The sequence below is a fragment of the Anopheles ziemanni genome, chromosome 3 (assembly GCF_943734765.1).
Source record: "Anopheles ziemanni chromosome 3, idAnoZiCoDA_A2_x.2, whole genome shotgun sequence".
Lineage (NCBI taxonomy): Eukaryota > Metazoa > Arthropoda > Insecta > Diptera > Culicidae > Anopheles > Anopheles ziemanni.
Window position 1 is genome coordinate 19,303,047 of NC_080706.1, and position 18,379 is coordinate 19,321,425.

The following is an 18,379-nucleotide window of genomic DNA, read 5'->3' on the forward strand; positions in this document are numbered from 1 at the left end:
TCATTGGGTTCTTTTTCTTCTTCTTATCTCCCTCGCTCTCTTAAACAAAACATTCTTCAGTTTTTCAGTTCAGTTCGTTGTTGGGCAGTAAATAACAGAAGGGAAAATCGATCAAAGTGCAGTGAAACAGGGCAAACTCATTCCTGTTTGGCCCTTTGTCCAGCCTAGCCAGCCCCCTCCTCTTCCTCCTCTTCCTCCCCTTCTTCACGGCTGGCAGCATTTCCATTCTCAGCGCTCCCCGCGAAGGCATCCAAAGTTGGCGATCTTTAGTGGAACCATTTTTTTTTAGCCTGTTTGTGTTTTCATTTCTCTATCCTGAGGTCTGCCCGCGGAACGAGAGCCCCCTACTGCTGTTGTTGTTGTTGTTGCACCCGTGAAAATGCATTTTGTTGTTTGCGCTGGTCGCACAATTATAAATTCACAATGTGGAAATCGTGTTAAGAAAAAAGGCTAACGTAATTCCAAAGCCACAGCAACAGAAACATGCATGTCATTGTTTGTTGTTGTCTCCTAAAACCAGTTGTTGCATCCTCTCTGGCCAGGAGATGCACCTCCTTCCGCCAACCGCTCGGGGCAGCGTGTAGGAATTGTGTCACACAAAAACATAATGCCACTGGGAAGGGAGAGGGAAGTCAGTAGAGGTTTGGTGGTGTGGTGTAAGATCGTTCGCTTAAAACACGGACACCACGGAAGCCAACCCGGAGGAGGGGGGGATAACCGTTCCGGTGAATCGCAAACGAATTCTACCATCGAATCGTTACATCCCGTTGTGTGTGCTGTGCTGCGTCCTCAAGGAAACATTCCCACATTCTGCCCCGTAAACTGACCCTCGCTTCCGCTCCCGCTTCTCGAACCCCCATTCCCATTGAAAAGGGCATCTCAAGCGAATGCACTTTTGCAATCCGGCCGTTTTGGTTGCATTTTGCACAGCGTTTTCTTCTTTCCACCCCGCGCGCAGTTTCATATTTCTTGTGCCGCATTTTATATTCCGCCCCGTTATTCATACGTCCGCTTCGTGGACCGTGGCGGGCTGTTAATTTTTTAATTACGTTCCGCGAATAGTTCACCGAAAGGTTGGTGACGTTTGCTGGGGAACGCCGGGGACGGTGGAAAAGGTGGTGCAGATTTTCAAAGTTTTCCTTCGCATTTTTTTCTTTCCTTTTTTAATAACCAGAGTGCTCTTTTTTACTCCCTCCTCCGTCTCGTGCTTCTGTGTCGCACAGTTTTGTTGCTGCTACTGGTCATTTTTAAGGCGTCTCGGGAAATTATTAACAACAGCTTCGGCCATTCGTTCCGCGCGGTCACTGCTTCCTGCAAACCGAGCCGAGCCAATTGCATCTGATGCAAGGCTGACGGGTGGCATTTTGCAGTTACGTTCTTTGATGTGTTTGTTTTTTGGCTATGTTTGAAATTTTTCCCGGTTTCGGTTCTCCTCCGCTCTCTTCTGAATCGTTTTTGTTTTACTTCTTCTCTTTTGTAAACTTTGTGAGTTGAATTTGTATCCACTAGTTGCAGCAACAACAACAGAAAAAAGCCTTACGAAAGTCCCACAAGCTCTAAAAAAAACATTACTCTACCCACCCATGATGGAGTGATGATGATAATGCACTTTATAGCGTAGAGATTTAATGCAACCTGTATTGCAGTGCACCTGGTTCTCAGGGTGAGTGCATTGTAATGCCGTTTCGTGTTTCATGCTGGCTTGCGGACACTAGAGTGTTTATCCACCTCCACTCATTCCTTTGTCCGCGCTCTCTACAATTTACGCCCAAGATGGAAAGAGTCTTAAAATCTGCAAAACGTTAAAATACGAGAACCATACGGAGGTGGCCTTATTTTAGCGAAATAAAATCGAGTTGATGGTTTGGCCTTTCCAAAAGTGCATCCAATCCTAATGGGTTCAGAAAGAGTATTGTTAAGGTCACAATTTACAGCATTATCCAGTGTATAATTCCAAGATTTTGGTAAGCAACTAACAAACACCATGTTTGGGTAACAAGTCCCGAATAAAGAGACGTTCCTGACAAGGTAACAAGGTGAATAGAAAATGGTATCGTCCCGAACAACTAACTAGGAGCAGTTCAAGATGACTTCCAGCTAGTTTTCTCGGTTAATCGAACTTGAAAACTACCATCGATGTAATTTACATTCGGTAGATGCTTACCTACGAATTGAAAAGAGTTAGATATTGAATTTGAATTTGGAATGATATGGTGAAAAGTGCTGTAAAGGTGCCCCTCGACTCGGTGCTTTATTTTTTTAAGTCTGCAAGACCAAGAACCACCCGCTTGTCAACTGGGTTACGTACATCCTCGGCCCTTCCAACGTCCAAGTCCCTGCCTTTCGACGATCGTCGCGTTGGATTTTCTTAAATCTTGCACGTCCGCAGCGCCGCCGTCCGCTAACGGTGATTTTGATTAATTATTTATAAGCACACTCACTTTGACTCTGGCGCGCAGCGACGTTAAAAAAAACCCCGTTGCGTCTTCGAATGCCATCCGCGTGCGGCGGGGTCGCCGCGAACTGTAGAAGGCGTGTTTTGTTCACCCAACGGCCTGGGCGGCTTTTGGGGTCGGCTAAGACGGTCATTCCGGCTTTCACGCTTGAATTTAAGGGTTTATGGGTTACCCTTTGTTTTTTGGTTTTATGGTTATCCCTTTCTCTAACCGGAATGCGGGGGTACGTGCGCACACTGACCAGTAGAATTTTATGTTATTTTTGTTATTTTATCCTCGGGTACCATAGCGCAAGAGCGTAGTGTAATCCCCTCGTCCTCTTGAGAGGGTTTAATTTTTAAACATCGACCATAAAACCGAATCCCCTCCGTTCACTTGCACCATTCCCGGGCAAAGGCTTGCCAGCAGAAGAAAGTCTGTTTTGCGCCCCCAAAACCGAGCATAAATGATCAAATTGAAATGAAGCAACTTAGCAAAATGTTTTCGGTTGATTTTCTGTACAATTATTCATAGGTGTTTTTCTCTTTCCTATCTTCCTATTTATCGTCGACAAACAACAGATCAAACGTGAACCTTGCCAAGTGTCCGAGGTGACGACATCGAACAGCTTCGAGGCCACCACAAACGCGACGACCGCTCTGAATGCCATCATAAAGCTCGAAGCGTCCTCCCCGAAGTCGGCCGGCAGTAGCACCGGCAGTAGTAGTGGCCACTTCGTGGCGTCCAGCTCCGCCCGGACCAGCATACTGACCACCGGCGGCGGCATCCTCAGCAGCGTCGCCGTCGGAGGCAGCGGCGCAGGAGGCGGTTCGAATCCCGGCACCGGCGGGTCTCACCCGGTGCCACCACCCCCGCCACCGCCGCTCAGTGCCGCCACGATGGACCATCACCTCGGGTTAGCGTCGGCCGCCAACAACTCCGCCACCACCAGCCACCAGCATCCGTCCGTCGGCGCGACGTCGGCCGCCAGCATTCCGGTCGGCATTGCCGTCGCCCGCCAGCGCCTTCAGGAGAGCTCCGCCGGCGCGGCCTCCCCGCAGCTGCACCAAACCAAAGAGCTGAACCGGTTCGGCATCGGGCTGGCGGCAGCGGCCGCCGCTGTTGCCGCCGCCAACGGTGGCTCGATCAACGGCACCAGCAGCACACCAGCGGATCTAGGTAGGATTTTTCCCCGAATCCTAAGAGAGTTTACTTTACGTAGGTTGGAGATCAAAAGTTGCACGTTAATCGCATCGAATTTCCACACACACACATTTTCCACGACGCAACATAAAACACGGCCACTCATTGTGTTTTTCTGTTTCTGTTTTCTCTCTTTCGTTACATTTCGCCGCTCGTCGCTTCTGTTTTCCTCCACGCGCCACGTGTGACGATGATCTCTGCTGATGATGATGCTGATGCTGATGATAATGATGATGGCAATCGCGATGATAATGACGCTACATTCACGCTCATTCATATGCACCGCGCACGGCAAACGATTCATCAAACCCGAACGCCTTATCCACACGCGCGGCTTGCCCGTTTTCCCTCCGGCGCGTTTCGACGTTCCGACGGCCCACAAAACATCATCGATCAATGTAAAATGCATTTCAACCAACATGATACAAAAAAAAAAAAAACGCGCACCAACACCACGCCGCCAAACGTCACGCGATCATCATCTACACCACTGTGTGTGTGTGTGTGTGTGTTCAAGTAGGCTGCGCAACGCCGGGCTTAGGAAGCCAGAACATGTTTTTCACCGGCACCAACTCCGGCACCATGATTCCGCTTTCGTCCGACGCGGTCACGATGGGCGTGACCAACGCGGCCGTGCAGAATGCCGTCCGCACGCCACCCGCCCTCTGGCAGTATCCTGGTAAGTACCCTCCCATCGCTGGTTTCCAGTATCCCTACTCTTCCCCGCGATCGTTACTTGGTAATTTATTTTGTAACCGGTTCACACAAAATTAAGGGAGGCTTAGAAAGACGGGGGTTCTCCCCTTCTCATTCTCTCCATTTTTTTACCGCTCCCCCTCTAACTTACTGGGGCGTTGGGGAATCGTTGCTCCGCCCATCGGATCGGATCGCTGCTTCGGCCGGGGAGCCAATCACGGAGCGATCGTTTGCAAACTGAACGGTCGACTCACAAACGGGTGAAAAACCAAACAAGCTTATCGTGTTGCGATCGCCAATTGCAATGTGCCTTTCGAAGCGTTTTGCTAATTTATGGCATTAATATTAGCACTAGTAGAATGGTTCCACAATGATGGTACACCTTGAAACGAGCCTGTGGGTTACATTACAACCATTTAACGCCCCCGCCGGTTTTGCCATTCCAATCGCATGATTAATCTTCCGATAGGGATTTCCACCTCTTTGAGGCGCGGTTACACTTTAAGAGTATTTCGACAAATTAATTCGAAAACTGAGCCGCGGAGGTATTTTTACGACGTTGATCGACTGTTTAATTGAATTATTCTTACCGTGTGCCGAAGGATTTGCGATCCGAGGTTCGCATCTCTTACTTTACCGATCGTCACGGTGCAATGGTTTTGTTCATCGTCATAAAAATGCAACGCAACGCTTGGGCAATAAAGTTGCAATTAGGATCCCGAGGCTGTCCATCACCATGGAGTGGAGTGGTGTGTGCAATGCGTTTCGCGAAGAAGCCATATGAATATGCATTTGACACACTGCACCGTCGTATGCGCTGTAAAACCGATGATCGGTGAAACGTTTTCTCCGTATCTTAAATGGGTTTTATAGGTTCGCTGGAAGAAAAAGAATTAAGAAAACCCCGTCGAGATGGCGTTCGCCGCTGACTCACTCACAATTATTCCTAATGTAGTACCCCCTTGGAGGCACGAAACGCATGCTGCATTTACAACGTTGGGTGAGGGATAGAAAAATATACCCCCATTGCAGCGGACGCCATTTTCGGCAGGACCGGTTGATTCGATTCGCTCGGGCGGGAATTTATTTCTTTCTTCGTCGAAAGTCTCCCGCCTCATTGGCACACTTGTTCGAAGAATTCTGTTCGCCTTTCCGGCCTGCCAATCTACATGGCATTAACATATATTTAACACAGCAGTTAATCTGAAGGCGGCAATTAATTACATCATCGAAAGATCCGCGCTTGCATGCGGGAGGGTCCCTCGATGATGGTCAACGACGACGACGGCGGTGATGGTCGTCTTTGTGATGGTGTTCGGTAGTATTTTCTGACACCAAAAGGGTCTAAAAGAAATATACGTCGTGTATTCGTGGTGCTAAAATTCTATGACACCATTTCATCCGGTCGGTTTCATTTTTTACGCCTGAACATGCCGGTATCATTATTTAATTATGAGGAGAATGTGTGTGCCTTTTAACACCAGTGCGCGGGAATCTCATTTCGCTTCGGTTTGATTGAACAATTATGCACCGAAAACGTAAAACATGATGGCATTCGAAGGGAAAAATTGGTCCTTTAGAAATTCACGACGGAATAGCATTTCCATGACAACTTTAGAATACGGAATTATTATTACAACAATCTATTGAAATTGTAGACGCAAACATGCCACAATGTCGACAATTCTATTCCGTGAAGCCCTGATAAACTTCCCAACGCATAGTAACGCAGTATAATTTTCCAATTTTCACCACGCATCGCGTCCCGTCAACTGGAACTGGGCTTTATGGTGGTTTTAGCGCGCACCAAGGGTGACAAATAAATCCCGTTCAACAGTTTTGTTTGTCCACAAGGAGAAAACTTCTAATTGGCATGGCGAAAAACTTCCACTTCCAAAACCGAATGGCAACAATGCCGGGAATCCTTACACCGATGTAGCACACTGCACTTTGGTAAATATTGGCAGACGTGGCACAAAACAAGACTAACGAAGCAATTTTCCTCCCTCAACATTCGGTTCCCTCGGGGGTGTGTGTGTGTGTGTGTGTGTCCACCCCACCGTAACCACAGATAATAATCTTCCCGTTCCAGCCGCCGATGGGTGCCGATAAGATTGCCTTCCTTCCTCGCTCATATACCACGCTTACCCTCGGTCAAGGAGAGAGGACAAAAATTTGAAGCACAAAATACGCTTATTGACTGACAGAAAGCTGTCACTCTGACGAGATTTCATTAATTTTCTGCCATTACAAAGGAGGGCAGGAAGCCTACCAAGGCTATGGCTCCTAAATACGGCCACCGGTTCCGCCGACCATGCTTAGAAGGTTCGTGTTCATTTTATTTTCACTTTCCCTCTCCACGACGAGATGGTTACAAGTTTCCCCTTGACAAGTGCGAACCGAATTGAATGCTGGCGTGCACTTTTCATGATGGTGGTTCGAACCGTATCGAATCCTTTGATGTACGCGTCTGTCAATTGCCACCGGCACTCTCGGAATGGTTGGACAGATGTGTGGCCTTCGAATTTCATTTTAACGAGGAAAGGGGGAAAGGAATCGAACGGAAGATTCAATCCGATGCAATTATCCCCGTCATAAATGTCACACCGATTTGTGCGCTGTTTATTTTGGGTGTCCGAGTGAAGGAGATTTTCGACATTGTGGTAACGCTTGTTACTGTCATACTCTCGTTCGGTTCGGGAATTCAATAGGCAAGTTGTTAATTATTACGCTTCGCTTCCCCAAATGTGTCTTTTTCGACCGTTTATGGCATAACAAACGATGTTTTATAACAATTTTGATTTTACTCGATTCATTCTCAGAACACCAGGATAGCATAGAAAGGCGACAAAAGAATTTGAAATCAATTTATCATTACGGCTCTAAAACCAATAAATCCAATTTTTACATAGATTCACAGAAACAGAAAGAGGAAAAATACCGAACGTACGCCAGCGTAACGTTGGCTAGCCAAATGGTGTAATGTTTAATCCACCCATCGGATGACAACTTATTTAGCGCGCATCCCCCTCACCCCCCCCAAAAACCCAAGTCGTCAAATGGCAGCAAAAAGTTTTACAACACTCTCGAACCCGTCTGGCTCTAATTTCCATCTCTCCCCCACGAAGTTTCATCGAGTGGAGCTAGTGAACGGGCAGCATTCACAATTTACGAAGCATGGCAAATTAATCCTTTATTGGATTGTCGTCGGTGTGCCTGGTGCGCTTCGTTACCCTGGAAATCCTCACCGACCGGGGGAGCGAGGGACGCGACGACCGACCCCCCAGTGAGGTGGAGAGGAGGGCCGGGGTCTAATAAAAATGTTCCCATTTCGCCGAGGAAACGTCTAACCGGGTTGTCTTTTTCATGATGATCGAGTCCGAAACAATATTGCTACAATCTGCCCCGTTTCGGCTTCAAACTGCTGCCACCATTGTTGTGTCCAGTCCCATTTCATATGGGTCCCGGGGCACGTTTTCCGACCAAACTTTCGCGTCCTTTGTCCGGGATGGTACGGTCTGGGGGAAAGCAGGGTGAGCACTCGACGTAAGGCTCTCTGGCCCTCCGGTGGAAAACCTATGGCTCACTGTCAGTGAAAGAAAGGATTCACATCGAAGTAACGGAGCCAAGCATGGACGAAACTCAAATATTGTTACCAATGGTTTTTCCAATTAAAAGATTCACCATTTTAAATCGGTTTCCACCCATCCCCCGGGGCGGGGAAGAAGTTGTTCATAACTTTCCCGGCACGTTCCTGAAGAAGTGGCCAAATGTCCGGTGTAATCTGTTCGTGCTTCAGGTGCCGGTACTGTTTGATCAGTAAATTGTAGGTTCCGAGGACACATCTTTTGGATAAAAATCACGACTCTGGAACTCCTATTGCATTCCAGGTGTTAGCTCTTACATTCGAGGTAACTTTTAATCAACATTTAATTGGAAACAATCGTGTCCTGTGCAGCCGTTCCTATCTAGCTTTTGGCTCGATAGATTATTGTGTTGAGATTTTATTCCATAATTTTAACTTTCAAAGCAAATGAAGTAACGTTTCTGAATAATATTCAGTGTGGTACAACGTGTTCAGTTTTTTTTTCAACGAAATAATGAATTTCAAAATTCCCTATCAAATGCAAGAAACGATGCTATCCTTGACTAGAACTCATTTTATTTACATTTTGCAATCTCGGCACCAATTTTGTCTGGTATAATGGTATAACCGACAACCGATCAAACTTTACGGACGTTATTTCAAACCAATTCAAAGACGCACCAAAAAACTGCTATTCTTTCACCTAAACATCACAAGTTGAGGTGGTTGAGAAAAAGAAAAGACAAATGTTAACTGATGTTGCACGATTTTACATCATCGCTTCCATCTCCTCTATTCCTTCCAATCCCGTCTAAAGCCAGTTATTTCCATCCCATCTACTCAGTTTTCGTCCGCCATTGCACGTGTCGAGCCGTGTGTGTATGTTATCCTTTCGTGCTAGGATACAAATCCATCCGCTAGACATAGGACCCATCAAAAGAACATCAAACAATTGTTGCTGTCTTTTGCTAATCGGAAGGATACGCTCTGCCGGAATCGGCCGGGCTAACGTCCGAACCGAAGGCATAGAATAACCAATTAAGTGTAATTGGAGGCAGTTAGCAGCGGCCTAGGAACGGAGGGTTAAGGGTAGAGGACTTCCTCTTCGTTGTGCTGCGAGTGCGTTTAATTGCAACGAATGGACCTCGGTGCACTTTTCGCCATCACCATCGTCCATCAATTTTCCTACACAGACAGGGCCTTGTGAACTTGTTTTTTCCACACGCGATGTTCTCCGGCGTAAAACATGTTGTAAAAGGTGTGTCCTGGCTCTATGGGATGGATGAAATAGGAAGGTTTTTGTGGTGTTGAGCCCGGTGCTTTTAAGTAAAAGAAAAACTAACCAAAGTCTACGATCAAATAACGAAAGCAGCGTTTTTTGCATCTATAAAATCTGCACGTCCATTAACTTTTATCGCTCGTAGTCTTTTATTTTTGGCTCTCAAAATATCTGCCCCACGATGGACGCGAAACGTTCACAGCCACGGCTATGTTGCCAGAAGCTTGCAATGATGACATTTCTGATAACGCGGACGGCCATCGATTTTGGGCGAGGAAAAAGAAACTTGACTCGAGCTTCATTTTCCCAGCTCGATTCGATACAAAAGCGGTCGCAAATAGGCACCGGAGTCGGTGCGACATTACAGAGTCATTGACGTTTATTGGATTTTACCTTCACCGTTGCCGTGTGGAGCATGTCTATCGGCGTAAAGGCATATTTGCCGCCGAGTGGCTTCCACTTTGCTTTGCTGCCCATGGGTTTTCCTTTATTTTGTACCCGCTCGAATTCGATTGCTATCTTGCGAGGCTGAAAAATTGAGACAATTCCAGTGAAGCGATCGTTCCGAACCGGCCGATCACGGTTCCACGGATGGGAGACCGCATCGAAAGTCTACGACCGGTACACGGCAACTGTTTCGTTTCTAGCACTGCTGCGAGAGGGTTTCCCGATCTGATACGGCTGCACAATTGACTGGAAAAGTTATTATAATTCCCGCATCCCCCACGTTCATCCCGTCCCCGGCGCGAAACCTTCGGCCTAGACCGGTCGGTTTCGATTTCGATCTTCTCGCAGTCGTCGGTCGTTAAACGATAGTTTCCCGACAAAGTTCCGACCGAAGCCCTTTTCCGGAGCGGCCGACCCCGTTGGCAGGGAAGCCCTTTGAAGTGGCGTGTTTTATTTCTAGTCCCACTAATTTTTATGACCCTACCGGTCGCCGGGATTTCGAGTTGAGAGGGGGGGGGGGGGTGGGGGGGGGGGTGCGAACGGGGGGGATACATTTAGAACCGGTTGGCATTTCATAATTCCACTTGGTGAGGTGCTTTTTTGTGGGTGAAAACTTTCCGGGGGATAGCATATCGAATGATTTTCATTGTTTACGGGGGGGGGAAGGGTTTGAAAATCAAGATGCATTCAGAAATTATGACGTTAATAAAAATAAATCCACCGAAAACATATCAATACCGATCGTAATAAATGTGTCCAGCTTGACGAACCGCTCATCGTAACAAATAAAATCATAATTCCTCCAACCAACATATCCCAACACAACTTGTATGTCTTCAACTGCTCTCCCGTAACATTTCAACCGAAAGGAAGGGACTTTATGAGCGTACGGAAAGGTTTAATTATTCCTTAATAAATACTCTTTCATCCACTTCCATCTATCTCGTGTAATGGATTTCCACTTTCATTGCCTCCAAACTAGTTAGTTTACCACTAATGTGTCTCCGTCCTTTTGTCGTTTTAGAATGTTCCGATCGTACGTTGGGTTGGGGTCCTTTGAAAAAAAAAGCGAAAAGAAGTTAGCATAAATTAGACATTTATCCAATGAAATATTCATACTTCTCTGTAAAGCAAATCCCCCGCAGCCCGCTCATTCTCCATGCAGAAAACTTTATCCCAAGCCGCTCGAGGGCGTCGAATTGGTGGACACGGTTCCTCAAGGGCCCGTACTCTTTTCGACTCTCCTGCGAGGGCTTGCTAGTGCAAACCTGCCGCTCACGAAGGCACGAGGAGTTTGTTCTTTTTTCCCCGGCAACGCTCGAGATCGGTGGTGGACGGTCACACACTAAGCTCCGATTAAAAATCCCATTAAATCTCGTTTTTCTTAGTCGCACGGGTGTCGCATTGCAGTGGAATATTATTCCCTGCTAAAGGCCCCCTGAGGGGGTACTGAGGTGGCGGTGGTGCGGAATTGCCGGCAATAGACATTTCACAGTCGCGCAAAGATAACTAGCACCACAAGGACATACTGTAGGGGGCTTAAGCGCTCGCTACACGATTTGTGGATTTGTCCGGTTAAGTGAGTGGGTTTCGTGCGTGCGTGTACGGCCCCGCAGTATCACGACCCGATGGAAGCTCGGTCCGAGATAAGGTTTTAAATTTATGAATTGAATTCTAATGAATACGTTCATTCGCTACCTCCCCCGATGCCATTTGCCTTCGATTTGAATCTCCCTCCTCGCTGTACTGAGGGTTTTTTCTCGTGATGTGAAAACTATGAGACTATCATTAATTGCACGCGTTTCTATTGCTTTTTTATCGCTACCATGCAAAATAAAAAAGTGTAACCGATTTTTATTGCAAACTATTGCAAAGCTTCGTGCGTGAGAAGTGAAGGGGGCATATCATCAATAGCTTCTTATTAGCCCGAATGAATGCAATTTAGGTGCACCTTTTGCTGAGTCGTGCAGTGCACGACGGAATATCAAACTGACCCAAACCGTCCAGGTTAAAAAAAACACTTGTTACTGGTGCGTAAAAGTCAGGCTGGTTTAATGAAGGTCCACGAAAGAACAGGCTAAAGATTGAAGTGTCGGGACGAACCTACAAATGGTGAATCAATCGGGTGCATTCAACGAGAAATTGAATTATTCCCTGAAACGATGTGCAGTAGGTGTGATAATTTTTTTTGCTACTGGTGTTTGTTGATTTCGGAACGGAGGAAAAGTGTCCTTTGCGCATTGGAGTACATGCAAATAAATCTCTTTTTTAATCTAAAATACTTTTAAACAAACTAAGGTGGTACAATTGCTACAAAATGCCTTGGAATATCTCCACGCGCAAATTATGACGACGATTCTCGTATGTTCAAGCCACTCCCCAATTTGTATGGCGAATATCCTTCCTGCAGACCGTGCATACATATACATTTGGATTACAACGACTGAGCGTACGGACGAGCGATAAAAACCCTCCATTTGATTCGTAAACCAGCGCCAATATACGCTGCTGACGCTCTTTGCTGTACATGATTTTATTTCCCGCCAGTGGCCAGGGTTTTTTCCTGCCACCGGATTGGTTGTTTTGCTTCTGTACGTCATCGACCTTCTGGTTGGAACAGGAACCGGTGGAAGAAGAAGGTGCCCCACAGGAAGTGAGGACTTTACGTGTGCGTTTTTACCGCTGCACACGACATGCGTTGCATCACGATGAAATATGAATATTTTTACTATAAATAATTCATACGAACACACACACACCAACACAAATGCTACACACAGTGAAGAGGTAGATTGTGCAATAACAAGAAGACGTGCAAAAAAAAAAAGAAAAATGCACTAAAAGCAACAGAAAACAACCTCAGCGAATGCAGGTGCGTGCGTGTGTGTCTGTGTTAAGCTGCATTTTTTGCCATTCGTTCGTTTTGCTGCCCTTCTCCCAGCCGTGCCGCCCTCCACTCTTTTTGATGGAGGCGCGAGCGCGAGTAGATTTATGGCCTAACGGCGGAGTGTGTGAACATCGTAGCCGCCGAAGGCGAGGAAGAAAAAAAAAGCAAATCCTCTTTACGCACACTGCATGGCACACATTCACAACGAACATGCTTATTAGTGGCTGTGTGAAGCCGGTGAATGTGATTAGTTTTAGTTTCTTTAGTGGAAAACCAAAGATTGTAATTAGTGTTGGGTCATATGAATCTTTCGACGAGATTCATTCACATGAATCTTTTACGGAAGATTCATTCAGAATCATTCATGAATCTCTCGGGATTCATGAATCTCTCGGGACTCATGAATCTCTTGGGATTCATGAATCTCTCGGGATTCATGAATCTCTTGGGATTCATGAATCTCTCGGGATTCATGAATCTCTCGGGATTCATGAATCTCTCGGGATTCATGAATCTCTTGGGATTCATGAATCTCTTGGGATTCATGAATCTTTCGGGATTCATGAATCTTCAGATTCATGAATCTTCATGAATCTTCATTGAGAGATTCATGAATCTTCGTTGATTAATGAATCCTTAGGGATAGGAATCTTTAGGGAACAAACTAAAACAGACAACGACGATGCTTTGCCCCACCGTAGGAGGTACAGTCTGACAAGAAAGTATCCGTACAGTCATGAATTTTAACTTCAAGCCTAGTTATCTCAGCGACTACGTGACCTAGGACAACCATTTAAACGACATATCGTAGATAAACTTCTACTATATCCAATAATGTCTTAACATTTCGAAAAAGTTACTTGTAGGTGACTTTGTTTTATAGAAACCATAAAAAAGGCTCAAAATCGATGACAAAAAAGTATCCGTACATGATGAGTATTGATGATGTGCCATCGGTACCTGATGTGCCAATATGTTACAATCAATGCCACTTGCCTCAATAATGGCCAGCAAGTGCCAAGGCATCATTTTTTTTTTCGAAAGATGCTGGAAATTTGACCCGATTTCTATAATGTTTCTAAAGGGGTCTTTCGACAAATGTTGTACAGAGATCGAGTCCGTAGACTTTGGGAGTATCGTCAACACTTGTACGGTCTCATAAAGTGGTATTTCTTGGACAATACATGGTCTATTCTTGGGATCGTTATTTTACTCAGAGAGCATATTATTGAACATTTAAAGTTTAACCTAGCCCTGGCTTGTCCAAGTGACAAAATGGGCGAAGTATACTATGTCCCACAGATGATTCATATTTAATTCAATATTTCCAGTTCGATTAATGGTCTTAATGGAACACCATAACACAAACTCTCAACTACTGTGTTTTATAGTTGGAACAACGTTGCTCGTAATGATGGTTGAGTTCGACGTCTGGTGTCTATTGTTACTCGTTTTTTGGCCAAAATTGCTTAATTTTGTCTGTATATAGTGTATAAAACATTGACACGCCAATGGCATCAAAATACAGCGATTTGCAAATCCCCAGTCTTTCTTATTCTTTCCTAGGAAATGAAAAGTTTGCAACTTACAATAATGCAATGTAATTGTTATTTACAAAAAACCTTCTTAAGAGTTGAAATCCAAATCATATGATTGATGCACTAGACACTTCGTTCGTCATGTTTGAGGACTCGAAGTATGAAGAACTTAATAGCTTTTCGAGCAATCACCCTCCCATAGCGATTGAGTAACCACGAAAGGTGTCTGTTTGCAGGGTTTAGTCTAGTTGCATCCTGGTTAATTCGACGAATTATAAGTTCCTGAGACTTAGCATGAGATTTTTCACAGGGTTCATAAACTTGCCAAGTTAGGTTCCCTTTACATCACAAGAAAAAGATAGTTCTCTATCGGTTGCAGCTGTTTGCCTAGTTTCACCGGCCATTTCACGTTAAAATATAAAAATAATAGATATAAAATTGTTGCCGCCATACTTTTAGACACTTGATAACTCTAAATAATGACTAGGCTGATATTTTGACTACTAGAACCTCACCAAACCGGTGTTTTTGGTCAAGAAAGTCGGGTGTATGAATACTTTTTTGTCATCGATTTTGAGCCTTTTTTTGGGTTTCTATAGAACAAAGTGACCTACAAGTAACTTTTTCGAAATGTTAAGACCTCATTGGATAGAATAGAAGTTTATCTACGATATGTCGTTTAAATGATTGTCCTAGGTCACGTAGTCGCTGAGATAACTAGGCTTGAAGTTGAAATTGGTGACTGTACGGATACTTTCTTGTCAGACTGTATATATTTTCCCATCATCTCCTATTTTAATGTAGTGGTTGCGGTTGACAAAAATTCAAATTTTTTGCAGCTTTCATGTAGTTACGATTACCGAAGAATGCACTTGGAACGCATGATCGGTTCGCTTAGCAAGAACGCATACTCGAAACGCATACTCCAGACGTTATATATAATAATATATATATTTGATAATATATCTTTACTATTAATTATACATATTATTTATAGACATGTTAACCGTTACCCGTTCAACCGCCTACCTGGGTAGTTTTTGGATTTATGTTTTTAAATAACTCTGGATTGGATTGGCGTATCGGCATGAAACTTTTAGAATGCCTAGAAAAACTCACTTTCTATCGTTTTACTAAATAAAAAAAAATTTCCAAGGAATTTAAATAATTTTTATTCGAGTTTTTCGGTTGATACCCCTCAAACGTTCAACCGGACTACCCGGGTAGTCCATACATTTTGTATGGGAGATTCCGTTTTCCTGTACTCAGACCAAATAACTTTTTATCTAGACGTCGGGAAGATTCGAAATTTTAGAGCCCCGCTACACGACCCGAAAACTCAAAAACTTCTCGGCGAGAAGAGGGGAACAACCGAGAAGTTTACGTCAAAAACTTTTCAGCTCCGTGAGCTGAAAACTGCACCCGAGAAGTTTTTGGCAGCTAACCGAAAACTCAAATGCGTCAGAAGAAGAAGACGAAAAAGAAATAAATGTAAACATAACAAATCTCAAAAACAAAATAAACGAACATATGGTGATAAATTTAGGTGTTTCTTTTGTAGTTACGGTTAGTTAATATTTTGTTATTTTATAGCTAGAATATCAATTATAAATTCACTATAGATCAGGGGTTCGCAAAGTCCGGCCCACCAACTGATTCCAAAATCTAAAAGTTTCAAAAAGTTTAATGATAAAGATTAAAATATTTTATTCTACCACTTTTTATGTAACTTGAGAACATCAAAATCTTCCTTCTTCATGCGAAGAAAGTTAATTATAGTTTCATTTGCTTGCTCTGCTACAGTATTGTCCAGCAAACGGTTGCCATCTTCTTGCCTCCGCACAATACGCCTGTTGCGTTGTTGCAAGTTTTGGGTACTCAACTCGATGACCCGCGATAGGGTAGTTAGCCACACTTCAACAGATTATCCATCTTTTACTTTTTGTGTGAATTGAAATAAGATCTTGTTTGCTTTGAAGGAAGATTTTTGAGTTAACTGAAAAATCAAAAACAAAAACCTCGTTGCGCCGCAAAGTTTTGAGTTTGCGGCTCGTGTAGCGTGGCTCACAGAATTGGTACCACAAAACGCGGCTACACGAACCGAGAAGATTTTGACGTAAACTTATACGGTTTTTGAGTTCTCGGTTGGAGTTTTCGGTTCGTGTAGCGGCCCGGTTAAGTTTGGTAAATTAGCTCGCGAAAAACGCGACGTCGCTTTAGCTCTTGTCAAATGTCAATTCAAAACGTAAACAAACCGACAACTGGACAAAATGTAGACAAACCGAAACACAAACGCGAACAAAACGAGCAATATTCTCCACGAAACATCGGAGTTTTTGTTTTACTACTTATTTCTACTCTTCTGAAATGTAGTTCAGTTATAAAACTCCGTTTTAATTGATATTCTTACCAACGTTTTTCCGGTGCCGAAACGAAAACAAACTGGCCGGTTGACAAAAATTTAATTTTTTACTGCTATCATGTAGTTCCAGCAAGAGTCCCAGCAATCTGCCATGGAAAAACTTGCTGTTACTACATGACAGCTGCAAAAAATTTGAATTTTTGTCAACCGGGTGTACTTCATTAAAATAGGAGATGATGGGAAAATATATACCTCCTACGGTGGGGCAAAACATCGTCGTTGTCTGTTTTAGTTTGTTTTCTCAGTGAATTTCTTTTGCGCCAAACTAACCAAGGTTGAATGAAATACGTAACTAAACAAATGTGTCAAAATTCAACAAACTTTTTGGGCCGAATTTGTGCTCAAATGTAATATATATTTCCCAAAACTCCCCTACCTCTATCGCGCTTTGCTGTTCCCTAAAGATTCCTATCCCTAAGGATTCATTAATCAATGAAGATTCATTAGTCAATGAAGATTCATTAATACCGAGAGATTCATGAATCCCGAGAGATTCATGAATCCCGAGAGATTCATGAATCCTGAGAGATTCATGAATCCTGAGAGATTCATGAATCCTGAGAGATTCATGAATCCTGAGAGATTCATGAATCCTGAGAGATTCATGAATCCCGAGAGATTCATGAATCCCGAAAGATTCATGAATCCCGAGAGATTCATGAATCTTCATGAATCCCCAAAGATTCATGAATCTTTCGTTCAGCGATTCAGATTCATTAATTTTGTTGAAAGATTCATTCAGATTCATGAATCTGAATCTGAAATACACAACTCTAATTGTAATTAAAAATTCCCTTTAACAAAAATTAATCACACCATGATGCTCCCCGTTGCATTTAAGGGCCTTTAAATACTGTGCACGAAAAATGGAAAATTGGAGGGGAAGGGAGGGAAAAATAGGAGGACGCACGCACAAGCAGTGTAGAACTGATGCCTTGCAGTAACAAAGAGGCTCATCAGCCAGTGAATATAACAAAAATAGTTAAAAAAAAAACAACCTAACTGCCAACAAAAATGCGGGAGGAGTGCAGGGAAAGGATTGAGGGGTTTTTTCGATAACCAATAGAAACAGGCAGAGTGAGAAAGAGAGAGAGGTGTTTTGGTTAATTTTTCCTGCTTGTTGGTTATCCTTTCGATTACATTGGAAAAAACAACAACTGAATCCATTCATTATGCACGCACGCACATGCATATACCGGAGAGTCAAAGTATTCATCATCATCATCATCAGTACCGGAGTCATCCCCCTCTTCATATAGCTCGTAGTGCAACCTGCAACACGATGGATAATGAATATGCTAATTTTCGCGCTGAAAAGTACTACCTTCGCGCGATCGAATTTGCACAACCTCTCTCTTTCTGTCTCTCTCTTTGCTCTCCTTTTTCCCTGGCAATATATTGCCCGATGGTCTATTGATCCGACCGGCTGATGAAGGCAAGCCTGGGGACGCAGATGGGGAGCCCTAGGAAAATGGGGTACCCATTAGAGTCGGTGCAACATGGATGCAGTTGTTGGGAATGCATTTTTCGACGCGGCGTAAACAAGTGGCCACGGCACGCTTGCTCACACACCCCGCTTGCTCAAAGAACGTTCGCAGAAGACTCATTAACACATTGGGACGTTGGGACGGAGCCGCGAGGAGGAAGTGAAGTGAAAAGCGGGAGGGAAAAGTCGCGGCTCTGTCAGGTGGCCGCCGGTGGTCGTTGGCGCTAATTAAAAATTGGTTGCTGCGGTTAAGCGACCCCCAAGTTTTCACCGACAACAGGAAAGACTGTCTGCGCGTAGGTAGGCATGCACGTGCGTGTAAATGGGAGGATATAATTATTGGGGGCCACCCCTCCCTAATCATGTTGCGTTTCGGCAGGGCCGTGTTGGGCGGAAGTTA

At 44.4% G+C, this 18,379-nt stretch overlaps 1 protein-coding gene across 1 annotated transcript in view; it reads left to right on the top strand.

Annotated features, from left to right (window-relative positions):
* LOC131284293 (protein winged eye) overlaps positions 1-18,379 on the top strand; it is a 62,941-nt gene that overhangs the window by 35,666 nt on the left and 8,896 nt on the right. The window contains exons 5-6 of the mRNA XM_058313146.1: positions 3,017-3,614; positions 4,159-4,317. Of these exons, the coding sequence (XP_058169129.1) occupies positions 3,017-3,614; positions 4,159-4,317 (757 nt within the window). The remainder of the gene's footprint in view (positions 1-3,016; positions 3,615-4,158; positions 4,318-18,379) is intronic.